The 27,624-nt window shown below is 33.4% G+C and overlaps 2 protein-coding genes and 1 long non-coding RNA gene across 4 annotated transcripts; 2 read left to right on the top strand and 1 right to left on the bottom strand.

Annotated features, from left to right (window-relative positions):
- Nucleotides 1-113: 113 nt before the first annotated feature.
- Nucleotides 114-7,573, bottom strand: LOC127904705 (uncharacterized). The gene is made up of 2 exons (XR_008058038.1): nucleotides 7,425-7,573; nucleotides 114-199 (listed from the first exon to the last, which is right to left on the bottom strand). It is a non-coding gene; the product is annotated as an uncharacterized LOC127904705 (long non-coding RNA).
- On the top strand, nucleotides 198-14,755 carry LOC7458720 (ubiquitin carboxyl-terminal hydrolase 18). 2 transcript variants are annotated; one of them, XM_024590268.2, is made up of 11 exons: nucleotides 198-379; nucleotides 9,288-9,486; nucleotides 9,586-9,674; nucleotides 9,827-9,912; nucleotides 10,015-10,177; nucleotides 10,453-10,576; nucleotides 11,338-11,495; nucleotides 12,480-12,564; nucleotides 12,725-12,937; nucleotides 13,216-13,277; nucleotides 13,711-14,755. In XM_024590268.2, exons 1-11 carry the CDS (start codon nucleotides 291-293, stop codon nucleotides 14,432-14,434), a joined length of 1,992 nt encoding a protein of 663 aa, XP_024446036.2. In that variant the 5' UTR covers nucleotides 198-290; the 3' UTR covers nucleotides 14,435-14,755. The 2 variants fall into 2 exon arrangements, with proteins under 2 accessions (XP_024446036.2, XP_024446035.2); XM_024590267.2 differs by lacking the exon at nucleotides 198-379 and adding an exon at nucleotides 7,093-7,615.
- Nucleotides 14,756-16,384: 1,629 nt separating this feature from the next.
- On the top strand, nucleotides 16,385-20,409 carry LOC7458721 (UDP-galactose/UDP-glucose transporter 7). Its single transcript, XM_002324342.4, has 8 exons — nucleotides 16,385-16,660; nucleotides 16,755-16,857; nucleotides 17,002-17,107; nucleotides 17,356-17,601; nucleotides 18,015-18,125; nucleotides 18,225-18,383; nucleotides 19,535-19,678; nucleotides 19,897-20,409. Exons 2-8 carry the CDS (start codon nucleotides 16,817-16,819, stop codon nucleotides 20,059-20,061), a joined length of 972 nt encoding a protein of 323 aa, XP_002324378.4. The 5' UTR covers nucleotides 16,385-16,660; nucleotides 16,755-16,816; the 3' UTR covers nucleotides 20,062-20,409.
- The last annotated feature ends 7,215 nt before the right edge of the window (nucleotides 20,410-27,624 follow it).

Raw genomic sequence — 27,624 nt, 5'->3', positions numbered from 1 at the left:
TAATTTATCAACTAATATATTTTTTTTAAAAAAAACGAAAGCTAAATGGTAAAAATCTTGACTAATTTATTAATGCATGCAAAAAACAACAAGAATAAAAAGGAAAGCGTAGATGCATGTCGGTGGAATAACAATGGATCTGAATTGGTTACTGCAATTTATTTTCACTGTCTTTGTAATAGGTTTAGGTTTGTTACACCTCGTTAAGACTTAAGAACACGGCGTCGAAGTATTTCGAAGCGGCTGAGAGTAACCACACTGTTATTGATCCAAGTATTGTTAACCAGGCAATGGAAGCTGAAGAGGATTCTGTTCGTTGTGTTAATTGTGGCAATTCGGGGTCTAAAACGTGTTCTCGTTGCAAATCTGTGAGATATTGGTAAGTATTTGCTATTTTCTTGGGCTCTTGATTGTTGGGTTTTCTGTTTTGGATTCTTTTGATGTTGGAAAATAATGGGTTTTTGTTGTTTTTTGGTAATTTTGTATGGTTTTGTAGCTAAATTAGTGATTTGTAGGGTAATTAATTGTGTGGTACATTCTGTTTCTTTATGTTTCATGGTTACTTTTTTAGGGTGTCTGAGGTTTCTTGTTTCCTGGGTTTTGGTCAAGTTGCAATCTTGTTTTGGTTCTTATGATTTTGGGAATTAATGGGTTCATGTTGTTTTTTGGGTGGTGTAACTAAAATAGTGATTTTAAGGGTAAATAATTGCATGGTATGATTTGTTTCTTTATGATTTCTTGTTGCTGAATTAGCTTGCAATCTTAAAGTTAATTTAATATGTAGGTTTTAGGTGCAGATTTTCTTTCTTTTCTTTTCTTTTTTCCAGCAGCATAAAGTATATGGTTGTTCTTGTTTTCTTTTCCCCAGCTCACAGGGATGCCAAACAAAACACTGGAAGGCAGGCCATAGGTTAAAATGCAAGGATTTCAGAGCAAGCTCATCACGAACAGCAAAATCAAACTCTAAGCCTATTATAAAGAAGCCTGGAGTAACTAATCCAAACTTCTGGGAAGATCCTGTGCGTGGTGATAGCTACAACGGATGGGGCGCAACTGTTGCATCCACGCATTCAGCTGCAAGCGGCAGTGGATGGATGGAGGAGGCACCAAGAGAAGACTACAACGGATGGGGTGTGCCTAATATGGGGCCAAGTGGCATGAGTCAAGGTCATGTACAAACCCATGATGATATTCCCCATGTTTTTGAAACATGTAGTGGAAATAATCCATCAGCTCCGCCAATTCCTGATGGGGCATTCGATGAAGAGCTTATCCATCATCCGTCAATTGATTTTAGTCCACTGGACTTGTCTGTTCCAGCTATAGAGCATGGAGCTTCTGTAACAAGTGATGTGAACGAAGGAGGTACTTCTTCATGTATAATATGCTGGGAGGCTCCTGTTGAAGGTGCATGCATTCCTTGTGGTCACATGGCTGGTTGTATGGCTTGTTTGAGTGAGATCAAAGCTAAGAAAGGTGTTTGCCCAGTTTGCCGATCCAATATAAACCAAGTTGTAAGGCTTTATGCTGTCTGAAAAGCGGACATGACTCACCCTGAGTAAAACGGATCTGGCATTGATTTGTAAAAATGTTTGGTTTGATCTTTACATCTTTGATTTGTGAGCTTTTTCTAAGTATAAATTCCATTGAGACTAAAGGTGCAACGCGAAGAGGCAACAAGCAATTCTTTCTAGTCGACAGAAACCTGAGAGTGCAGCATGGACTACGAATATTGAACTCTGCTTTGTGATGTTTCTCTATGGATTATCTTGTGGCTTCCCAGCACAAGAAGTACAGCGTGACAAGGAAACCAATGCTAGCTATCTGTGGCATCAAGGAAACCAATGCTAGCTAGCTATCTGTGGCATCAAGGAAACCATCATATCTCACCTCACCTTGGAACTGAAGGGCCAGAACGCTTAATCCCTACTTAATTCACAGGTTGGTTTTCTTGCGTACTTTTATTTACTTGTTTGATAACTGTACATTCATTCTAAAGAAAGAAACTTTTAGTAAATGTTCAACGAAAAGTATACCAAATGACGGATCCATATTTTGCTTCTTCCATTTTTCTAGCACCATGTTTGGGTGGGAGGACGTAATATAGGTAGGATGACTTGCAAGGAATTAAAGAATTGAAAGATATTGTATCTAAATTTAACGGTACAAAAACCCTATGAAAAGTTTAAAAAAACCCCCTTAAAATCTAAGAAAGCATCTCTTTTGGACTCAGCTACCAAGCCCAAGTCTAATTGCTATCGAGATGCATGAACTCGGGCGCATGGTGGTCTTAGCTCATGTTGTCACACCCTACAAAAGTTAGGGGTGCTTGGCATGCCAGTATCACATACTATATTTATACATAATATCTATACCCAATCACTTTGGGGGTGTATGGCGCACTAACAACTTTTATTGGATCCGACCCAATTAATTTTTACCAATTTGCATGAGTCAAACTCTCCCTTACAATTTTTTTTAAGGCTCCACGGATTGCTTGTACCTTAATATTTTATATTGATGTGATATATATTATTTTGAGGATGATAAAACTAAAAATATCATAAATGTAAAATTATATTTTAATCATTTTTTTTTAATAAAGGACAAGACTATTGAGTTATAAATATACAATGAATCCTTCAAGCTAAATGTTTACAATCTTTTCATTCTTAACACTTTCAGCATATATTTTTTTACAATTTATCTTTTTAAAATATCATTGCATTTTTTTTCTTTATAAAATCATTAAATGAAGTATCAGAGAGTCCTCACATCCATCAAAGAGGATTTTTTTACAAGTACTAACTACTAGTTACTTTGACTTACTAGACACCACCTGATACCAGCTATCAACCACTTGAGTTTTTCATATCAAGCCATCAGACACCTTGGCTAGGAAGAATGGATCAAATTGAACTAAAAGACTAACCGATTGTCTAATACATCGATCTTATTTCTAAGCATCTTGAATTTTAGGACTCATCAATTGATGTTGTTTATGGAAAACTAATAAAAAAACCATCGATTTCTAGAACTTGTTTTTAACATTTATAGGTCATTTCATGACACACAACTAAGATACACTTGGGTTAGGATGCAAGATAAATATACAAGTTATCACGAACACTTCTACTCAATCAAACCTTCAACAACTTACCAGTCTTGTGCAACTCCTCACTCAGACCGTTTTGGAAACCCAATGACAAAACCAGACCTTGCCACCCCCAATAAATCTTGACTTCCTTAATAACACATAACGCCTCAAGCTAGTCATGACTCACATGACTAAGACCATGTCATGTCTATTTAGCCTGTCAAGATTTTCTTGATCTCACACCTACTTAAACATATCAACCATAGTTATCAAACCCGACCCGGGTATTGACCCGGTTAAGGAGCTGGGTCCCGGGTTTTTATGGGTCAACCCGGATCAACCCGGATCAACCCGGAAAATTTTTAAAAAATAAATTTTAAATTTTAATATTTCATAAAAAAAATATTTATATGAATATAGGGCTATATATATTGTAAATAAAATATTTTTTTAATATTTATATAATAAAAATTAAAAAAATTAATAACTTAATAAAAAAATAAAAAAAATACTCACATTTAAAAAATAAAGAAAAAGGCAGCCCTTGGAATCTGCTCCCGTTGCATTAAACAGACCATTATTCCCAACCTCAATCCCACCACTAGCACCACCTCCACCCCCTCTAGCACTCTGCATCAGCAATTGGTCATCCTCATCCAAAGGCAGCCTCTCATCAGCAATTGGTCAGCTTGCTTTCTCGAATGCTTGCCAACGCGTAATCCATTTTTTGTGGTTGGATTTGTTGTTCCAGGTTAGCCATGATATTGCTTGCCTTTCCTTTCTTCAATCACTTTCTTACTCAGTTCTGGGCTTGGATGCAGGAACGGTGAGCTCCAGGCCATGTCTCTGCGATCTCATATATATGCCTTCACAAAGGATTATGAGTGCTTTTTTGTGGTCTTTTGAGAAGCCTTTCTCAGTCTTTTGAAGTTAGATCTCAAATCGCCTGGCCTTGTCCCCCAGTAAGGAAGATTGTGAGGCTCGTTGTGCCTGGAGGGCTGGAGGCGGCAAGAAAGATCCAGACAGAGATAAGATCTCAAATCTGCCATGGAGAGTCACCCGGGTCTCGCCCGGGTTTGCCCGGGTCACCTGGGTCATGGGTTGACCCGCCGGGTCGACCGGGTTTGGCCGGGTCGTTGCATAGGCCGGTCTTTTGACAAACCCGAACCGGTCCAGCCACCGGGTCGACCGGGTCCCGGGTCGACCCGCCGGGCCGGTCCGGGTTTAATAACTATGATATCAACTAGTTTTTAGTTATGCCTAATATGATAGTATTTGTCATTTCTCAATTTCTTTCCTTGAAACTCTTCATTGTCTTATTTTTTTTTATGGCAATTGACATCTATTATTGTATATTGACAATTTTATTTTTTATAATGACATATTGATAATAATTTGAAAAGGATAATAAGAACATTTAAACAATCATCCTTTTAAAAGACAAAGAAGTCTTTCATGTTGCCCTACTTAACATGGTTTAATAAAGAAAAATGAAATTGACTTCGATTATTTTTATGAGTTTTAAAGAAAACACTAATGGAAAATGCATAAGCATACATGAAAATTCCTATACCAATAAGTCAATCAATTAATTGTGTTGCCTTATCTTAGCTAAATCTATAGTGGAAGAAATTTATCATAATCTATCTTTTCAATTACATTACTATAAATCAAACTTGATTATACCAGCTAAACTCGGTCCATTCAACATAAAAAAAATCTTTGTGATTTTAATAAAAATAATTGATTTGAGTTGACCCAATAGATCAAATCTTTTTTTGGGTCAGTTTCTGAATGGAATGTGACAACTATAATTGAAACAGATGTTTTTGCATAAGAACATGATTTTGCATGTCATCCCCTTTAATACATATCATAGTTAGCATAATTAAAATTAAAAAAACTCATAAAATCCCATCTAATTCAACTGTAATTGACCCATCTGATTCAATTAGAATTGATTTATGTTTTGGTAGTTTTAAGTTGATAATTTTTAATATATAATGGAAAAAGTATGCTTCTACTATTGTCTTTGAGGTTCACATTTTCATAGAAATATTTACAAATTGGTAGGTTTTAGTCCAAAAGCACCTTAAATTGCCACATTAAAAAATAACAAAGTTGTATAGTGATTTTACGGTTAAACTTGCATTCTGCATTCTCTCATAAATCATTATGGATTGAAATACTTAACTTTTTCTAAGCTTTCAATTTGATCCCCGCATATTTTTTTCATAATTAAGCCATTTTGAACCCAAATTAATAGCTAATCACATCTTTTTTTAAGAGCGGGTAGAATCGAAACACAGGGGACAAAGTGAAAAACACAGAGAAAATAGCTAATCACATCTTTGAATTTTGTTTAAAAATTTAGTCTGGTCCCCTCATCTTTTTCAGTTAATAAGTGGTTGATCTCTTTAGTTGTCGGAAATTCTATTTTAGTAACAAATATCATTTTTCAATTTTTTTTTATGAGAGAAGAGATAAACACTCGCTAGAATCCAAAGCAGAGAGAGAAAATTTTCGTTGACATCTATTTCAAAATAGTTGAAATTGATGTCAGTGAGATCCATTTGATGAGTGGAGTCTTAAAGTAATTGTTTTGAGTCTTAATATTTCCTAAAAAAAAACTAAATCTAAGTCGAGAATGAGAAATTTTATTCAGGTAAATTTGTGATTTATACCTTTTTATTTATTTATTAGGTTGATATGTTGGTTTATTGATGTTTTAAAAGTGATTTTGGGTTAAAATGAGTTGAAAATATGTTTTTTTTATTTATAAGAATCACATAGAGCTAATTTTATAGCCACCACAGTGATGGCCGAATTATAGATTGCCACAACGATTACATGTCATCTGTCTATTTTTTTCATTAAAACAATAGGAACAAAAAACATATTATTTATCTTTTTAAATAAAAAAATTTACAAACCCAAGCATACGGGCTTGGACTTGAATGCCTAGGCACCCAGGCTCATCCTTTCACAAGCCTAGGACATTGGCCACGAGCCCACACCACTAGCCTATTTTTCAGTAAGTTTATAAGTATATTTAGGTTAATTATAAATCAATCTCTCTCTCTCTCTCTCTCCTCTCACACACACACACTAATGACTAAACTACAAATTGATATTTTTCATGGAGTGGTTAAACTATAACATCAAAAACTACCTAATCATCATTTCTCTCGTACACAATTAGCAATTTCAGCTAATCATCGTTTCTGCCATAGCAATTTCAGGCAAACATGGAAGAGAAATAAAGAAGCATCACTTGTGAAAGGGCTAGCGTGGATTGATTCCCAAACCTAACCAAGCGGAGTTGATTTATCCATACTTATCATATCTTATCTGGAATTTATCAATTCGATTGATTAATCTACATCCTTTTAGATTAATTTATTTTAAAATAATACCATTTTGAATAAAATATTTTTAAAAAAACACAAAATAGGAGGTTTTAAATCCTCCTCTCAATACGCAGTCTTTATTTATATATATATATATATATATATATATATATATATATATATAAATGCAGTCGTTCTCACTTGTCACTTGTCACTTCTTTCATGTAGCGCACTCCCAAGTTGAAGACATTCGACTAAAAGCATAGCTTGGAAGGGAAGAAAGGGGGGGAAAACCAGTACTTTCTTTCTTTTCTTTTCAGCTAAGTAACCCATCTTCGTCAAGTTCAAAAACAAAACAAAAAATCCTCAACAAAATACATTTTCATCGTTTTTTAATTTAGATTTATTTAGAATATGCTAATCTAGATTATCTCAATATTAAACACATGTTAAAAGCATATTTAAAATTATCGCTATTTGTTTAATTGTAATTATAAAAATTATCACAATATTAATTATACACTAATAACCCATTTGACACCGCAACGATTAGCCGCGATAATATAAGCTAATTATTAGCAAATAAGGCTAATTATTAGCAAATAAGGCGATAACAAACGTACCCTAAGGCTAATTACTAGCAAATAATTAACTACCCTGCTAATCAACCCACCTTATTTCCATGCAAAAGAAAAAAAATCCCCAAATCCCTCACACCAAAAGGGAATTAAAAAAACCCTAATAAAACACGGAACTCCAAATACAAAAGGAAACACACCCTTTCTCTCCTCTCAAAATACCCATTTTCCATGTAAAAAATAAAAAATAAAGAAAAAAAATTCATCGATTAATGCATGCAAAAAAGAATAAGAATAAAAAGGAAAGTGTAGATGCATGTCGGTGGAATAACAGTGGATCTGAATTGGTTACTACAATTTATTTTCACTGTCTTTATAATAGGTTTAGGTTTGTTACACCTCGTTAAGAATACGGCGTCGAAGTATTTCGAAGTCGACGCCAATTTCGAAGCGGCTGAGAGTAACCACACTGTTATTGATCCAAGTATTGTTAACCAGGCAATGGAAGCTGAAGAGGATTCTCTTCGTTGTGTTAATTGTGGCATTTCGGGGTCTAAAACGTGTTCTCGTTGCAAATCTGTGAGATATTGGTAAGTATTTGCTATTTTCTTGGGCTCTTGATTGTTGGGTTTTCTGTTTTGGATTCTTTTGATATTGGAAAATAATGGGTTTTTGTTGTTATTTTGGTGATTTTATATGGTTTTACTGGTTTTGTAGCTAAATTACTGATTTGTAGGGTAATTAATTGTGTGGTACACAATTAGTTTCTTTATGTTTTCTTGTTGCTTAATTGAAGTTATGGTTCCTTTTTAAAGGTTTTTTAGGGTTTTTGAGGTTTCTTGTTTTCTGGGTCTTGGTCAAATAGCAATCTTGTTTTGTTTCTTATGATTTTGGGAATTAATGGGTTTATGTTGTTTTTGGGGTTTTGAAGCTAAAACTGTGATTTGAAGGGTAAATAACTGTATGGCTCGATTTGTTTCTTAATGTTTTGTTGTTGCTTAATTGTAGTTATGGTTCTTTTTTGGTGGTTTTTGAGGGTTCTTGTTTTCGGGGTAAAAATGCTATCGCTTTTTGTTTTTGTTGGTTAATTGTATATGTTTTATTGTTTTGGTGGCCAAATTAGTGATACGAGGGAGGGTATTTGGAATTGATTAAGTTTTTATAGTGGTGAAGGTGCTCATTTACCTCTGGAAATTACCAGGGGTTTTGTTGTTCTGCTGGTTTTTGTAGGTTATATATGTATGGTTTAAATGGATGTGTGCTTAAATTAGTAATTGTAGGGTAATTTAATTGTATTAGAATGAATTGAGTCTTTGTTAATATTGGTTGCTAAAGCTTATAGGTGAATTTTTTGGGGGTTCATAAAACTGTGATTTTTGTGTGCTGAATGAATAGGTTTAGCTTAATTAGTGATCAGTAGGGCAAGTAGTGAACTTGATTGTGCTAGATGGTGTGGCTTAATTATGCATGTTTTAGCTTAATCAGTTATTAGAGTAATGATCTAGCTTGTGCTAGATGGTTTGTTGGTAAAAATGCAATCTTTTTGTTTTGAAGATGGTTTTTGAATTTGGGAATTTTGCGTTTGTGTAGTTCTTTTGGTTTTGTGAGCTTAATCATTTATGGTTTTTGGTTTAACAGCTTAATTGGTGATTTGTAAGTAATTAATTAATTATATTATGGGTGTTGTTGTTGGTGTTTTTTTTTTTTGCGGGGGGGGGGGGGGGGGGTTGTTTTTTATGGTTTGGTTAAAAATGTGTTATTTTGTGTTTAAAGCGGTTTCTTATGCTTAGAAACTACTGGGTTCATCCTGTTCTTTGGTTTTGTGCCTTAACCATTTGTGATGTAATTGGTTTGCAATCTTAATTAGCGATTTTAGGGTAATTGATGGACTGCTAGCTGCTCATAGATGATTTATTTCAAGAAGATAATATTTCTAGCGATTGGAGACAACATTGGAAGTATAAATAGTAGGTTATGATATAATATGCTATTACTTTTAATGATTTGATGATGAAGGTTTAATTACCTGTTTTGTATTTTTATCTTTCCTCATAATTGGTCGTGTGTTTTTGTACTGCCTTCTATATCTAGGTTTTTTAGGTCTATTTTTAAGCTTATATTTTTGATGCATTAATTAATTTATTTTTGGTTTGCCTATCCTTTTCAGTGAGATTTAAGTTTAATATGTGGGTTTTAGGTGCATATTTCTTTTTTTTTTCAGCATCATAAATTATACAGCTGTTCTTTTTTTCTTTTCCCCAGCTCACAGGGATGTCAAGAAGCACACTGGAAAGCAGGCCATAAGTTACAATGCAAGGATTTCAAAGCAAACTCATCACAAACAGCAAAATCAAACTTCGGTTTTAAACCATCTGGTGGTGGGAGCAAAAGTTTTTCTAGCATCGCACTTGTTCCTGCCAGTGGAGGTTCTAACTCTAAGCCTACAAAGAAGCCAGGAAAGGTATATGTTTTAACCTTTTTTCATTTAGTTGTTTATTTAGATTATTTAGTGAATTCTTGTTCTGTAATGTGAAAACATTAACATGCACTTCTATTCAAGGTTCTTTTCCCGTATGATGAATTCATCAAACTTTACAACTCAGACAAACCCAGATTCCCTCCCTGTGGGCTCTTAAATTGTGGAAACAGGTATGTGTTTGTGATCCTCACACCCCTTTATTTGTTCATTTGAGCAAAAACTATGCATGGGCACAGACATAAACATTTGTTAATTGTGTTATATTTTTCACCTGGGCACATATTCTTTTTCTATTCAATTTTCCTTTTCTTTTGCTGCACAGTTGCTTTGCCAATGTGGTTCTGCAATGTCTTACTTACACTAGGCCACTTGTTGCCTACTTGTTGGAGAAAGGTCATCAAACAGAATGTAAGTTCAGAAATTGTAATTATATATGGCCCCTTTGTCCTCCTTTCTGGGGCTGGTTTCGACAATTCTTCCCTCTCACAATTTTTCATCTTTGCTTTGCAGGTAGACATAATGATTGGTGTTTTCTTTGTGAATTTCAATCCCATGTTGAAAGAGCAAGCCAAAGTGCACTTCCTTTTTCACCGATGAATATTCTTTCTCGGTTACGCAATATTGGTGGTAATCTTGGCTATGGAAGACAGGAGGATGCTCATGAGTTCATGAGGTTCTTATTACTGGCCTGCCAACTCGCTTACATATTTTCTACCCATGTTTCATCTGGTTTACATAATTTCTACCCATGTTTCATCTGGTTTACATAATTTCTACCCATGTTCTTTTCTTAGATAAACATCCCCCACCCCAAAACACAGTCACACTCCAAATATAATAACAGGGAAGGATAAGTTGAAGAAAGTGATTGACTGGAGAATAAGTTGTGGTTGTGTTTGATGCTATGCCCAGTTCAATATTGTAAGCTTTTTTCTGTCTTTTCTGCAGGTTTGCTATTGATACAATGCAATCAGTTTGCCTTGATGAATTTGGTGGAGAAAAAGCTGTTGAACCTGCCTCCCAAGAGACTACAATAATTCAACACATATTTGGGGGTCGCCTCCAGTCTCAGGTCATGCATCCTGTTATACTGAAGCTGTTTGATTTTGTTCTTGTTTGTGAAAACTGCTTTTCCTCAGCTTGTATATACTGTATTGAATTCCACTGTCATGACATTATCCAGAGCTTGTCATCCTTTTCTGTCATTAGTCATTACAGATAGTAAAAAAAAAAATAGAAGTTGATGGACTCTTGAACTGAGCTGTTCTCTAGAAGTCTGATATCTGGTGCTGGTTGACATGAAACAAAAAATGGCATTCACTTTTCTGCCACTGTTTTATACGGGAGTCACATGCAAGGAGAAAAGCTAAATGCCAATTTAGAAGTGGCTTAGAAATGTTTGCCTATCTTGATCACACCTTCTTCTACTTATTTAAAATGAAGAAAATAAAAGAAGTTTTGCATCTGAAAGACTTAACAGAGCAGAAATACCAATGCCCTCGATGAGGTTTCCCATGTACAGTAGATAGAAATAAATCCAGAGGATGTGGGAAAACTATCAGGCACTTTGATCCTTTTCTTTGTTCGAAATGTCTTTTAGAAAACTTTTGGCACTATTCTAGTAAATGCATATACCGTTTTTCTTCTTTTTAGCAGGCTTCTCACTTAGAATTGTCTAGCATGAGAAAGATTGTTTAGCAATGTGATAAATCTTTCCTTGTTGTTTTGGCATATATGCAAATATGGCTTTCTTTTATTGAAACTTTCTAAAATGATTGGACTAGTCCTATCTTTAGATTGGGATGCTGTCCTAACATGCTTCGTCTTCTTTAGGTGATATGTACAAAGTGCAATAAGATTTCAAATCAGTTTGAGAACATGATGGATTTAACTGTTGAGATTCATGGTGATGCTGAATCCTTGGAGGAATGCCTCAATCAATTCACAGACAAAGAATGGCTCCATGGAGAAAATATGTACAAATGTGATGGGTATGGCTGCTTAATCCTGTGATTTCTGAATCCCAGAAGCTTAAATCATTTACTTTATTGTTTGCATTTCTTCACCATATTTGTTTCATTATGCACACAATCTTTATTTATTTATTTTCTATATTTTATTTTCCATCTTTCATTAATATCTATCTTGCTCTTGGATAGACTAGGAGTTCTGTCCTCTTGGATTCTTCCACCCTTGTTATAACTCTACTAGTAATTTTAAATTGTGATGAAATTTGATGGAGGTGGCTGCAATTGAAATATGAATTTTGGTATGGCTTAGACTGCATGGAAGAAGCATATGCATCTATCTTGCTCCAGCCAGTTTGGGATGTGAGTCTTGAGGAGTTGTTTTTTCCCTGGATGGTGATGGGGTTTGTTGGTTTCAGCAAATGTTTCTGTCCTTGCATTTTGAGAAAAGATAGGCCGCTAGATGGTAGATGCTGAATTCAGTCAAGTAGTGTGTTATTTTTCTTCCTAGTCATTCTTTGGTTTGGTATTATAAATACTCTCTTAAAAAAGGGAAAAAATGTGCTTATTGGTTAATTGATCTTCATTTCTGCTCTGGCACAATTAACACGGACATTACAATTGCTTCACTAAATGTTCAATGTAATCCACTCACCCTGGTTCTGTAGATGTGTAGAATGAAAATGACTTCTTAGATGTAAGGATGTGGTCTCTAAATATCTGCTCAAATATGGCCCTAGATCAGACAGAATGAAAGGATGATTCGTTAAGGTTTAATAATCCAACTCCAGATAGTTTGGCATGAAGTCTTGATGGTTTAATAATTGAAAGTGAAATATGTCTTGTCATGGAATCTTTCCTTTTTTCATGCAAATTTTCCAATATAGTTGGAGCCCAGCAGAATTTAATAGAACAAGGATAGCAGTGAAATGGATCACAAGTCTGCACTTAATATCTTTTGACGTGTGCATCTGCTTTGATTAAGGTACAATTTTATACTGTTTATAGGTGCAATGACTATGTCAAGGCATGGAAGCGTCTTACCATTCAACGAGCTCCGAATGTTCTTACAATCGCGTTAAAGAGATTCCAGGTCAGATTTGTATACATTCTATGGTTATAGATATCTCCACCTCGTTATTACCTTTCTGAATCTAAACTACCTTTTCTATGAAAATTCATCAAGTTTGTGATATTCTAGTTCTAGAGTTTTTTTATATCTTCTGAAATTGTATGTGTACATACCTTTGCAGAGTGGGAGGTTTGGTAAACTTAACAAAAGGGTAACTTTTCCTGAGACTTTAGACCTGAGCCCCTACATGAGTGAAAAAGGAGATGGCGCAGATGTGTACAAGCTTTATGCAGTTGTTGTCCATGTTGACATGCTAAATGCATCATTTTTTGGTCATTACATCTGCTACACCAAGGATTTCCATGGAAACTGGCACAGAATTGATGACTCTAAGGTATAAACTCACTCGCTCTGTGTGTGTGAGTGTGCATGCACATGCTTTATGCACTTCTAAATTGATCTATTAACTGTAACTTGTGAGGATTGGTAGCCTAATCTTTTTAAAATCATAATGTGAAACTTTCTTGCTTGTTTATTTAAGTCTAGTGTAAGAAATGATTTCCTGCTTTATAATATTGCTATGCCATCATTATGACAGCAAAGCAAGACAGCTAAGATGTTGCAATCTACTTGGACTTGTTTTCCTCTAACTGTGGTTTTGGCTTTTCTCAGGTTTCTAGTGTTGAATTGGACGAGGTGCTTTCTCAGGGAGCCTATATGCTTTTATACAGCAGGTATACAGTTTAATGCCTGATGGTTATTTATGACTGCTGCAACATTTGCTTTGCTTATATATAGTATTTAGCTTGCTATAACCAGTTGTTGGCGAAGTAGATAATTCGGAGTTCATAGCCATGCGTACATTTTAAAACCATGGCATCAAAACTTGATGGTATTAGAACTTCAGGAAAATACAAGCATAAAAGGCTCGGATTCTAATTCTTAATTTATGTTAAAGGAATGTTGAAATTTTTGGTTTCCTTGTTGGAAACATTTATTTAAGCTTCATGACATTTGTGACGGAAGAATTGTACAGCAGAATGATACTGCGATTTCTTGATCTGAATTGGGGCATACAAGCATCTTATGTTCAAATGCAGTACTGTTTTTTTCCATAAATGCTTTCTGGTTGTGTTCTAAAGACTATATTTGCTTGATGTTGGGCAGGGTTTCTGTTCGACCATCATGTCTCAGAACCATTGAGCCCTCAAAGGAGCAGCAATCAATCGTGAAAGTAGAATTAGACTCCTGCACAGAGAAACCAGCTGGACACCTTTCACCAATGGAGTCAACGGATGCCACAAGTTCTGGGTTCCTAGCACCCGCACCTGAAAGTAGAAATTCTGAATTTGGAAGTGCATGTCATGAGGATGCTGTGGTAAATTTTGAGTCAAGCACAGCAGTTTCAAAGGGTGTTTCATCCTGTGAAAACGAGTCACCATCTAAAGCTGACATGAAAGACGCAGAAGATTCAGGGGTTAATCATAATTCTGAGTTATCTTCATCTGCTATGGAGGAGGATCCTAGGGACATACCAGTTGCTTTGAGTTCTGGGATTATTCATGAAGTTCCAGAGGATATGAATGGAATTGATTCCAGCTCCAGTTCCTTGATTCCAGTGGGGGTTTCTGACTTAAAGAAGGATTCCTCAACTGCACTTGATTCAGAAGCTGTTGTGATAGAGCATTCCTTGGACCATTCAGATACAGTTATGTACGAATCAGATTCTGCTGTTGCAAAGGATATCAAAGTAAATGGCAGTATTCATTCATTCTCGAGCGAAGAGATTTCAACAAAACCTAATAGTTTGAAACGTCAGCCACCTTTCCATGATTCGGATGGCGAGGACACAAATGGAGCTAAAAGAGCAGAAACAGTAGATAGTTGTTGATGACAATGAACTGATGAAGCATCATCAAAATCCCTAATCAATTGTTTATATTTTTTAAACGATCCCAATCATAGAAGGAAAATTTGTGTTGGGCATTTTTCATCTGGGGTTTCATTATTTGCAGAAATCTCGGATTCTATTTGTAACAGTTCTAGATGGGGAGCTTTGCCTTGATCCAAGAGACAGAATAGGAGGATGCCATTACATCATGAGCAGGAACTTGTTTATAGTCTACCATGTAAGTTGCTAAGAAAGTCAGGTCCAAGGTAAGCAAATGACAGGTTGATTAATGAAGAATTTACTGTTTGACTTTCTGCTCCAGGAATCTCTTTTTTTTTTTTTTTTTTTTGTGTCAAGAACAAGTTAAAAGGGCCTTCCTGATTGAATGATGACTGATATGCATAATTGAACTGGAACTGCCTAGGATGATAGGGCTGGTTTGAGTTACGTGTGGCTATAGTGACCGACGGCCAAACTGGGGGCCTAAGCTCAGGCCTACATTCAACCATTTTACCGCCAAAAATTGTGGGGGTCTAAGCTCAGGCCAATATTTAACCATTTCACCGCCGAAAATTGTAATTTCGAGATTTTTAACATCAAGCCTCTGATTACATTTGATTTAGAGATTTTATTAAAATTTTATATTAGAAATTATTTTAAATGTTAAGAATTAAATTTTATTGCATAAATAAAAATTAATGTTAAAACTAGTATTTTTAAAATATTTATTTACATGTTTTCTTTATCACTCCTCCCTTTTTTCTCCCTTTTGTCACTAGACTAATATAGAAAATAAAATAAATTTAATAATATAATATAATATTTTTTCTAAATTCATGAATTTAATTTATTTATTTATTGAATTCAAAATAAAAACTATAATTAATATTTTAATCATGTTTCTAAACATGAGACTTAACTATTTTTTCCATCCATTTTAAACACATCATCTATATTCAAAGTTGTCATGTTTTTATAAGAAATCATTTCAGTTAGTAATTTTGCTAGCATCTCCCGCTTCGTTGGATTAGACAGAACTTCCAGCTCTAACTTCTTAACTGTATTGTTTGGGCAGTGGTAGAAGTAAAATTTTATAAAATTTTGATTTTTTTGATTTTAAATTAATTTTTGATATTTTTAAATTATTTTAATATTTTATAAAAAATATTTTGATATATTTTTAAGTGAAAAAATATTATTATTATTGTCCCAAATATCCTTTAAATTACCAAGCATGAGAAGTAGCTATGAAAACTGACCGGTGCGGTTAAAAATGCTTTTAAGTTCACTATAATTTTAAAAGTTATTTGATTTTTATAACTTAAATTTACTTTTCATTTTAAATTATTGTAAAAACTGAAAACTCTATAATTTGTAAGTTTTTTAATTTTTTTCAAATTATTATTATAAAAGCTATCACAATATCAAATACAAACTAAAAACGTATTTGATATTATAGTAATTTATGTTTTTTATCCAATCACAAAGAAAAAAAAATCACTTGTTTATCAAATAGTTCCTTTGTTTTTACTAGATCTCATGTATAATTACGTTTCAAATATTAATTTTATAAAAATTAAAAGAAGTTGCTTTGTATTCATGGAAATCTACTTTCATAAAATAATTTTAGCCAAATATATTTTTTTTAATCATAAATAAAAATATTTTTTAAAAATTTATTTTTTAAATAGTAATTACAATAACAAACATATATTATCTTGTTTTATGGTAACAAAATATTTTAAAAAAATATTTTTCACTTGAAAATTTATTAAATTTTTTTTTTTTTTTTAACATTTATACATTAAAATTATATTTCTTTAAACACAATACAAAACAAACATTACAAATAATTAGAAGTAATGGTGGGCTATTTATTAGAGTGGATCCAATAATGATGTGATTAGGTAGTGGTTGACATTTTAGACCGTTTATCTTGAAAATGATAAGAGTGGAAGATAGGTTGGAACAACAAAGCAAAACCATGTCTCATCTGATGGCGATTTCTCCCGTGGGTGTTGCCAGCTGTTTGTCTATCCCTTTCCTTGACATATTATTTTATCAACAAATCCCTAACTTCCCATCTCTCTCTTTCCAAACCCTCCATTATTTTTTTATGGGTTTTCCACTCCAACAAAACCACTCACTAAAACCTCTCACTTGATCCAAGAAAAAAGATTATTTTTTTTTGTTACTGTGATGTAAAAAAAAATTGTTTTTACCAAGGTGGTTGTTTTTTAATGATGTCCCAGATTCCTTTTATGATTTCTTTTTATATGTGCTTCTCTAATTTGATGCTTTTTGTTTGATTATTTTGCAGGGTTTTGTTTTCTTTGTTATTTTTAATAAAATTCTGGGATTTGTTTGGTTCTATTGACAGCAATGGAGAATCGCAGTGAAGCAGAAGCAAGTCCTTATAAGAGGTTTTTTTTTTATATTATTGTATTATTCAGTTCTTAATTCGAAGCCCATTAATTAATGCATGTAATCCTTTATCACATTTTGTTATCTGATTGATTTGTTTGAATGCATGTTAGTGATGATTGTGTGTGAATGAATGGATGTAGTTTGGTTGCGGCTGTATCATATGGGATTGCTTCAATGGCTATGGTTTTTATCAATAAGGCCATTTTGATGCAATATGGTCACTCAATGACCCTTCTCACTCTGCAGGTATTGAACTTTTCAAAAATGTAATACACCCTTTTGTTTATTGTATTGTTATTTGGAAAAAAAATCAGTGCTAATGTTGTATCGTGGATATTTGTGGGATCCACATGATGATGAGTACTGAAGATATTTAGGCTTTTTGTTGTTGTTGTTGTTGTTGTTGTTGTTCTCATGTGTGTTTTCGGTGATTATGATTACTGATAATGGATGCTGCAATTGGTTGGTTGTTATTGGTTGGTTGGTTGGATTAGCAACTGGCGACAGCATTGCTTATACATTTTGGTAGGCAAATGGGGTATACGAGATCAAGGGGAGTAGATATGCAAACAGCTAAAAAACTTCTCCCGGTTTCACTATTCTACAATGCTAATGTGGCATTTGCTTTGGCTAGCTTGAAAGGAGTTAATATTCCTATGTATATTGCAATAAAGAGACTCACACCACTTGCGGTACTTATAGCTGGATTTTCTTCAGGAAAGGGAAAACCTACAACACAGGTTTGCGCTGCCACTTATTAAACCACTTTGCACTTATATAGTTACTGTGTTCTTTTGTAATGTATTTAGATATACATGGGACTCTGTTTTGCCAATTGTTTTATTTATATGCTGTTGTTTTAAATTTGTTCTTAGTCGAATGATTATATTTAATGATATTGACGGAATGATCCATAATTCACATTTCTGGCTCCAATTCAGACAGTACCACCTGTGTTGATTTTTTAATTTTATAAATGAAAAAGAAGCTCGCTGTTCAACTAGCAGATATCTGTTGCTGAAAGACCAATTGTTATGTTATATACACGCAATTTAGTTACCAACCCACTGAATCCTTGACAAGGCATCTTTGTGACTAGAGATCTTGAATATGGGAAGTTCCTTCAAATTATTGACACATTTACATGTTTCAGGTTACTCTCTCTGTGCTATTAATTGCTGCTGGAGTTATTATAGCAGCACTTGGAGATTTTTCTTTTGACCTTTGGGGTTACGGCATGGCCCTCACTTCTGTTTTCTTTCAGGTTTGCTATTAATTCCTTAATTGCTCAGGGATGTGAATAATGAAGCACGATGGTTCCTTCTCATTGTTAACTAATAGCAGTTGTGCTTTGGAACTGCAGACAATGTACCTTGTGTTAGTTGAAAGATCTGGTGCAGAGGATGGCCTCTCTTCTATTGAGATAATGTTCTATAACAGTTTTCTTTCTCTTCCATTCTTGATATTTCTCATCATAGCAACAGGAGAATTTCCAAACTCTCTAGCATTATTGTTTGCAAAGGTTAGAATCTTAACCCCTCTTATTCAGACTCAGTTGTTGATTGTGCTAGGAAAATATGGCATGCTGATGTTCTGAAGCCTATTCTCAGCATGATAGCATGCTATTCTTGTGTAATTGCATATGCTCTTCTCCTGATTGTTTACAAATGGAACTTTGATCTAATAATTGATGCTCAAAACTTTTAACATTTCAAAGTTTTATATGAGAGTTTGGGAGTTAACATCATCGAATTCCAGTCTAATATATTTTGCATAGGCGATTATACATTACCTGGAAAATTCTGTGTTCCACTTAACACATCAGTTTTTCATGTCAATTGTACAACATCATTGGTCAAACATATTTCAGAGAGCAGTCAGTTATGTAAGTTTCAATCATTGTCCTTCCAGTTGGTATCCCCACTGAAAAGGATTAAATGGTTTTAAGTCACATTCAATTAGAGTCCTGTATTTCATATTTTTCAATTTGGGATTGTTGATTGATGCCTTCAGTGTTAGCCTGATTACTGAAATCAGGACAACATAAAACTTGGTCATTTCAGAATGATCTGGATAACATTTTTAATATCTAAGAACTCATTTTCTTACGAGGGCAGTGCAAGGGTAAGGGTATTCATCATGTCTTGTGAATACCAAGTCTGACGGTGGGGTGAGGGTATTGATTGTATCTTGTAATCCAAAATTGGATTCATGTAATGAACACTCTTGAAACCTTGACCTCACGTACTTGTGCTAAATTGAAGTGCCAAAGTTATTATTTATCATATTCCATTTATGTTCCCGTCTCAGTTTAAGTCCTTTGAAAGTTATAGCATTATTATCCGGTGCATCATGCCCTATTCAATCATTAGATTTTTATCGTGCTTCAAGGTGCCATCATCTAGTGTATCCATGAAACTCTAGGCTTCCCCATGCATGGCCTTTTCTTAAGTCTGAAATATTGTTTTGCCTCTTGATATGGTATGTGTCTTGGTAAATCTTTCTAACCTGATCATCTAATTTAATGGGAAACAAATTGAATGGCAATCAAAACATCTATAAAGTGCAGTGACAGTTCAAATTTCCTTTTTCCTCTACGAAGTGCAGCACTTTGCGCTCATGTGCAGTTTATTTAGAATTGGTTTCTAACTTGAAATCTGTTTTTTATTGCAGAGTAATTCTTTATCATTTTTGGTGATCCTTGTTATTTCTTTAGTAATGGGCATAGTTCTCAACTTCACCATGTTCCTATGTACCATAGTCAACTCAGCTCTAACAACAACCATCGTGGGAGTTCTCAAAGGTGTTGGGTCCACGGTATGTGCATATAACCCTTGTTGCTTTTGTCTTTGTAGAGAACCTACAAGAAGAAATGAAAAAACTTGAAATTTTAACAATTAAACCAATTTGTTTTGGTTTTTTCCATTACCCTTTTCTTTTCCTAGCTTCTCAATAATTGAACTGAACCTGCATCATTAGTTACATTTTAATAAAATGAAAAAGGGCATTAAGTTTCCTTTTCCTTTGCTGCTCAGACCCTTGGTTTTGTCGTACTGGGTGGCGTGGAAGTCCATGCTTTGAATGTGACTGGATTGGTTATCAACACAACTGGTGGGGTGTGGTACTCATATGCCAAATACCAGCAGAAGATGAGCAAACCTCCAAGGCACGTATCAGATGTAGAGGTACATCACAAATAGGTCTGCTTTGGAGGATCACCAACGGTGATGAATTGCTGCTTCAGGCAGTTCCTTGTCTGATTTTTGTCAATTTCCCTACACTGTAATCATTCACAATGATCTCATAGTAACAACCAAAAGGGGTGAAAAATGAAGTATAGCAATATTTTTATGTTGTTAAAGAATATTCAATTCTATAGCATATCCTTGCTACAGGCTCTTGATTTCAGTCAGAAAATGTCATGATCGAAATGATTGATGCTGTCGGCTGATTTAGATTGGATTATTGTGCTTGAAATTGATATTCTAGCCGCAGTATGTTGTTCAAAGCATTTTAATTCTGTGAAATGAAAAGCTTCTCTTAGCTCATTTACTTTCTACTCTGTAATGACATTATGTCTGTGATTCTCAGTTGCCATGGATGGTTCTTGTCCATAGTTGGCGAAAATGATTTGACCTAATCTACTTCGTGATTGTCTGGAGACAATTCGTTATGATAATGCAAATCCTGGCGTTACACTGAGACGCCTGAGTTCCTCAACACTCATACCATACTAAGATCTGTCCACTCAGCTGGAATGGTCTCCACTCTTACCCCCTTAGAATGGCACACAATAAATGGTAAATTCAGGTGAATAATCATGACAGAAAGTGAGAGACCTTATTTGCTGCCATAGGCAAAATGAATCCACCCCAGTTTAAGAAAACATCTTCTCATCAGTCCAATCAAGTATAAATCATTGTTCATACCAATTTTCTCTGACTTGATCCATTGCTCCTCGTCTCAACTCTCTCAATTGTCTCTTTCATGGATGATTAATTTTGAAGTCTCGAGTGTTTTCATTTCTTTCCCTAGCATTTGGACGGGACGGTACTCAACTACTCGAGCTAGTTGTTCGCAATATCCTTAATCTAATCAAAATAATGCCATTCACATCTGCATTAGAGATTCCTGAGGAATCATTACATTATAACATGACCCTAGGAGTCTTGTAGAGCTTGAGCAATCATTTCAAAGTTCGAAAAAGTCGTTCGTTCTTTTCCTTTTTCAGTAGATTAGATATTCATCACCGTTTCGTGATGCATAGAAAAATATGGCAATGGAATGTGGGTGGGACATACAATGCCCATAGACGGCCCAGGGACAAATATGGTTTTGCCATAACTCTTCTGCCTAATGAAAGCTGGCCATAGCTTGGTGATAACTGGTGGTATCCATGGATGGTTCAGCAAGGAGTGGACCTTCTGTTGTTGGAGGTTACTCAACATTGAATAGCAACCGAACATGATTTCAAGAATCATACGAAAAAATTCTAGAGCTATCAGGTTCTAGATTTGCTTTCTAAAGATTACCAGTTCGAGTTTTATAAATCTCGTAGTCACTGGAGGTTTCTATAATCGTTAACATCAAAGCCTGTAAAATTAATTGAGGTATGCGCAAGCTGGTCTGGATATCCACGTTAATAATAATAAAAAAAATCATACTTGAAAATGTTCTGCTATTACTACACATTTTCCATCGTTTCTTTATGAGTCCCTCTTCTACTTCTTTTTCAACTTGAAAAACGAATTCCTCTGACAACATTTTAGGGATTTAGGGTTCATTAGCTCAAGCTTAAAATCCACCATCCCCAAACTATTGAAAAAAAAAAAACAGAGACGATTCCATCCTTTATCTCCATACTTTCCCTCTACCTTTACCTTCCGTCCTAACCTAAGTTTTAACCCTAACAGACAATCATGGAGCACATCATATGAGGACAACCCCCCCATATCCCTCCAGGCTCCAACGTCCCCCATATCCCTCCAACGTCATGTTCATAATAAAATCTAAGCACATGGTATTGTTTTTATTTTTAATTTTTTTTGTCACTGTCTTTGATCAAACCAATATGACCTGGTCCATGTTGGCATGCATAATAGAGGACCTAATCTTACATTAATATAGCATGTTTACTGACTACTAACTGTAAATCGTGTTTTTTAAAATTTTTAAAATAAAATTTGTTAAAACTTATTTTTTATATTTTTAAATTATTTTAATATGTTGAAATCAAAAATAATTTTTAAAAACTAAAAAAATATATCATTTTAATATATTTTTAAATAAAAAATATTTTAAACTATAATTATTACCGCACAATCAAACACACCGGGTAAACAATCCCACTAGAAAACATTTGAGATGAATTGACTGAAGGGAAGATCTAAACTCCAAAGTGGATGGGTCCATGTATAATCTGCTTTTTTATACCAATTTAGGCCGCCGGGGAAGGAAAACAATTGGCCTCATGGGGCAAATTGTGGTGGGCAAGTGGGACATTTCCTGTGGGTTGTTGTCCCTTCGCTTGTAGGACTTTAAATCTCCATCGTCCCATTATTTATGGCTTCCAAAATTGTGCTTTAGCCTTTAGGGATGGCTACTGGTAGTGCCAAATGCCAAAACCAAATCTCTGCAATTAGATTTATTTGATATTATTATTAAATCCAGTGTAATAAATAAATTTTAAAACTTATTAATTTGATTTTTTTATTTAATTTAGATTTAAAAAAAAAACTGTATATTTTAATATAGAGAAACATACCCCCATCCCACACGCTAAAAGTCCACTTTCTCCTTAAGCTTTTTCACAACAATGGAGGCTGCTGCATTTTACAGGTGTAATTAATGTGATATAATGCCATATTATCCACTGTAAAAATTTATTGTGGATTTAATGTTTAGAATTTTACTTTTTTAAATTTTATCCTTATATTTTTTTAATACTTTTTTACACTATTACATTCTTTTCATATTAAATTTAATGATAATTGAATCAAATTTGTTGACTAAGAACAAAATTAAAAGATAAGAAATCAAAGTAGAAAAGACATCATAAATAGATGATAATTTCAAAGTTCACACATATAGTTTAATTTAGTCCTCAAACTTAACAAATTATAAATATTTAGTCCCTTAATATTTTTTTCAATTCAAATTTGACACAAAAGTTTATTTTTGTTATTTTTCAGTCATTGGTTTAAAAGATAAAAGAAAGATCATCAGATTCCGATGATAAAGAGAGAAAATCAGCGTTAACACCAATTCCAACCACCACAATAATCGATTTGGTGTTAAAGGGTTTCATTTGGTAAAGGGAGTTTCATTTAGGTATCAAGGTATTTAAGCTCTTCTCTAGGTGTTTGAGGTCAAAAGTGGATTCTTATATAAAAAAACATAGATTTTTCTTTTCTAGTAACCATAGTGGTCGAAATCTAGGGAATACCAAATAACATGTCATCTAAATTTTTTTCTTTTTAAAAAAATATTGGGGTAGATGACATGTCATCCACCTCAATTATATTATTTTTTTAAAATAGGAGCCGCGCGCAAACCCTTACTGAATAAGCTAGGTGCTAGCTTGACTTTTTTTTTAATTTTACTTTTTTTAAATAAAAATCATGCTTTTATATGTGTTTCTTTAAATAATTTTTTAATTTATATTTAAATTAATACACCTTCTCTCTAAATTATATTTTTTAAATTTAGCTTTTTTTAAACCGTGGTTGTTTTTAATTATTTTGTATGTATTTAATTTTTGAAAAGATTATTCTAATTCATCTATATTTTTTTATATATTTTATATAATTGAAATTTATGTTTAGAAAAACATTTCTCTATATAGATTTTTTTTAAAATCCAATCTAATTTATGTACCAAAATCAATTAAATTCTGAATTTACCTATCGAATCGTCGGTTAAGTTTAATGCATGTTTATTTGGTTCAAAACTATCCACATACCTTGTTAAAATCATGTTACAATGTCGGTGCATAAACATTGATCTAAAACACAACTGCATTTACAAAAAAAAAAAAATAAAAAAAAATCAATCAATTTCTTCACTACCAACAATGACAATCACAAAGTATAAGGACGAGAAGTCGTCTTTGAGAGTGATATCACAATTAATAGCAATGGCTTCAAATCTCCATCCTTGTAGTTGTCACATCTCAATGGTTGTACGTATTGTGTCATGTTACCCTCGTGATGTTACCGTCGTCGTTTGATTTTCTTTTTCATGATTAAGATTTGAGATGTTGGATTACAGCAAGAACAAATAATTTATCACTTCCTTCTTCTTCTTCATTAATTACACAATAAAAAAAAAAATTAGGGTTCTTCGTGTATGTATATTTTGGGTGAAGGAGTGAACACTTTGCTTTATTTTCATAATTCAAGAAAATTGGACAGTTTTAGTGAGTATTGTTTGTGCATTATAACATGTTTTTCAGATTATTATTTTTGTATGAAATTGATAATTTTAGATGTTTTTTTTAATAATTTTAATATGCTCATATTAAAAAAAATAAAAAATAAATATTATTTTAATATATTTTCAATTAAATAATATTTTTAAAAACATTTATTCCATGTAATTCTACATTTAAATAGGATGTACTCATAAGTGACATTATGTTATCTCAATTTCTTTTTTAGATTAACGTAAATATTCGGGTTAACTTGTATGTACCTCGATTAATCCCACGGGCCTTGAAGTTAACGACCATGTAAGTCTCCAGTGGCCATGAGATTTATAAGACTCGAACTGGTGGCCTCTAGGGAGCAAACCCAAAACCTGACCAGTTAAGCTACACCTCTCAGGGTTATTATCTGGAAAAAAAATAAGTAGATAATAATGAAAAAATAAGTAAATTTTCAATTTTTGATATATTTATATATTATAATTTTCAATTATTAAAAACTTAAATATTATTTAAATATATTTTTAATTAAAAAACACGGTGGATGAATTATCAAACACACAAATACATAGTTTTCTATGCATTTTCAATCCAATATCTTAATTATGTGATCCAAATCCAACGCTGACCCTGCCTTGACTTCATTAATTTCCCTAATAATAATTAATGAAAACCAATGCATTGGGATAACCCCAGATGCAATCAGATATTTTCCTTCTTTTTCCTAATATTTTTCTACTTCTGCATTTATTATCCCATTGGTGTGTGTGTCTGTGTGTAGAATTTGGAAGGCTTACAGCAGAGTGTCTGTGAGAGGATCCTCCTTGCTTCTCCAGCTCACTGTGATCCTCCTTTTCTCCAGCTCACTGCGCTGAGTTTCTCCAGCTCACATGCATGCTGCTGCATAGACAGATCCACAAATAATTGATAAGTTCCAACCAAGCAAACAGAAAATAAACCAAAATGGGATGCTTTTATTTTTCCTTATTATAATGACTTGTCATTTGAGCATTTATATTATGAAAAATGAAGAGATGGGTTGAGTTCTATCTCATTTCGAATTCGAATTCTGAAATAATTTGTAAAGAAATATTTTTTATATATAAATAACATGTTTAAAATCCAATCAAATTCATGGAAAGTTACAATCCCCACTGTAAAATAGTGCATCAACACATTTTCATCAATGTTTTTTGACACTGGAAAACCAAGAGCTAATTATCAAGATTTTGGACTATCCGGACACGTACTTCGTGCGAAGGTTGAATTCTCCCTAGATAACATTTTCATCTTCTTAGTATAGGGTTTCTATTTTTAACCATAGGTATTTTTTCACGAGTAATCTGACCTAATAAAGCATGGAGATCATATTGGAATTGAAACCCAAAAGAAACTTGAACATTTATTACTTGGATTATATTCGTGATAATCTATTCACCATATTACACACACAATCAAGGGGGAAAAAATCAATTTTACTAAATTTTAACAAGAACAACATTAGATATATCCGTGTTTGGTTACTATTTTATGATAAAAAAAGAAGATATGAACAATGATGATAGAAATATATTTGGTTAAAAAATTACATATGAAATAATTTATTTATCTATGCTATCTATTTTTTTTATCCCACGATAATAATTAAAGGTTAATTTGTGATCAATGTGCCAAAAAAATTAGTGCATAGTGTTGATGGCATTTTGGATCAAGCACTAACGCTAAAGACAAAGAAATCTACTAAGAGAGTTTATTTATCGGCATAGAAGCCACAAAAGAGAAGGGGCAGTGTAAGTTGATGGCTGGCATTATTGAATCTTCAAAAAAAAGAAAAAAAAAGAAAAAAAAAAGGAGAATTGTGAAGAGGAGAGAAAAGAGTTCATGACCTTCTCTATAAGCAAAGTTGACAATTGTTTTACCCCTCGATAATTAATGCTAAACATTTGTCCATTTAGCAAGTTTAGAATAAAGTACTGTAATTGATTAATTTTATAGACCACCATCAAAATCTAAATCTAGTTCAACCCTATAAATTTGATTACCGATCTCAATACTTCATTTGGTAAACTAAATAGGAATAAAAAAAATTATCATAAAAAAAAATATTTCTTCTAAACTAAACATAAAGTAATAATAACTAAGAAAAATAATTTTTCCCTAAACAAATTCAGAATGTGGAACTAAAACCCTAACCTATTATCTGTTGAGTTTTCTGAGTAGGTCTAGCTTGGGGTGGGTGGCTTTTCATTATTGTTGGGTCTTCATTTACTGTATTGATAAGCTCAAAAAACTCCTATTAACTACTCTAACAACATGTTATTTCTCAAATGTTAAAGCCCTCTAATATGCCTTCAAAATTGTTCGCAAAGATAACAAGCATTACACGTCTTAGATCTACTATAGTAAACTGGTTTGATATCTCGATACCAAATGTTATTTCATTTATGCCAAGTCATTAGTATGATTGTTAATAAATTTACCTCATTGTCTCAATATGTGAAGTTGTTAGTATAGGGTTTGCATATAGATAAAAGGAAAAAAAAAACAACACTCCTTCATCTTATCCTAGTCACTGATTCTTAACTTTCTTTATCTCTTTCATGACCTCTTTAACTACTCCTACTAGGCAAACGATCGACCCTTCAATATGATCATAATCAATTTCAACTTTATTTGTTTTAGAACCTTTTATAGTAAAAAACTCATTCAACCAATTGATGAAATCTTCTTCCCGTATAGTTCTTGCAAATTCAGGGATCTTGATATTAAATTCAAAATCTCAAGCTCTATTTTTCTATCAATAAAAAGGCTTTCTACTCTACTCTTTCCTCTAGAATGGATTCATGGTATTGCCTAGGAATCCATGGTCACTTTCCTCTTGACTTTATTGCTATAGGTCTTTATATTCTAATAGATGAGTCAACTTTGTGATCTGTCTCTGTATATTCTCTATCACAAGCTCCTGGACATTTTTTTGTCAGGGGAGAACCCCCTCATCCCTTCATCGACTATGCCCTACTCTACAACCTTTTTCTACCATAGTTGTTAGCAACACATAAAAAGCAAAAAAATATTCATGAGATTGCAACGCACAACGAGCAATAATCCTAGATTGTTGGACTCGAATACCAACTAACACAAACAAAAACATAAACAATAGGACAATATCAAGAGAGAACAAATTAACGGATGAAATAATGTAGAACACAAGAATCTTAATTCATAGTTTTTGTTACTTAAGAGAAAACTCTATTATGATTTACCTTTTAAGAGGTTTACAACACCCTAAATAAACCAAAAAACCAACCTAAACAAACTAAAAAACCTAAAAATAAAGGAA

The sequence above is a fragment of the Populus trichocarpa genome, chromosome 18, assembly GCF_000002775.5.
Source record: "Populus trichocarpa isolate Nisqually-1 chromosome 18, P.trichocarpa_v4.1, whole genome shotgun sequence".
Lineage (NCBI taxonomy): Eukaryota > Viridiplantae > Streptophyta > Magnoliopsida > Malpighiales > Salicaceae > Populus > Populus trichocarpa.
Note: the sequence above shows the minus strand (reverse complement) of the source record. Positions and strands in the feature narration are given on the sequence as shown.

What these genes read in the sequence shown, in the direction of transcription:
- LOC7458720 (XM_024590267.2), top strand. Translation starts at nt 7,338, where the DNA reads ATGCATGTCGGTGGAATAACAGTGGATCTGAATTGGTTACTACAATTT. An exon ending in GAAAGGTCATCAAACAGAAT is followed by an intron (nt 9,913 to 10,014) that starts GTAAGTTCAGAA and finishes TTTGCTTTGCAG; the next exon opens with GTAGACATAATGATTGGTGT. An exon ending in GGGGTCGCCTCCAGTCTCAG is followed by an intron (nt 10,577 to 11,337) that starts GTCATGCATCCT and finishes CGTCTTCTTTAG; the next exon opens with GTGATATGTACAAAGTGCAA.
- LOC7458721 (XM_002324342.4), top strand. Translation starts at nt 16,817, where the DNA reads ATGGAGAATCGCAGTGAAGCAGAAGCAAGTCCTTATAAGAG. An exon ending in AGGGAAAACCTACAACACAG is followed by an intron (nt 17,602 to 18,014) that starts GTTTGCGCTGCC and finishes TACATGTTTCAG; the next exon opens with GTTACTCTCTCTGTGCTATT. An exon ending in TCAAAGGTGTTGGGTCCACG is followed by an intron (nt 19,679 to 19,896) that starts GTATGTGCATAT and finishes TTTGCTGCTCAG; the next exon opens with ACCCTTGGTTTTGTCGTACT.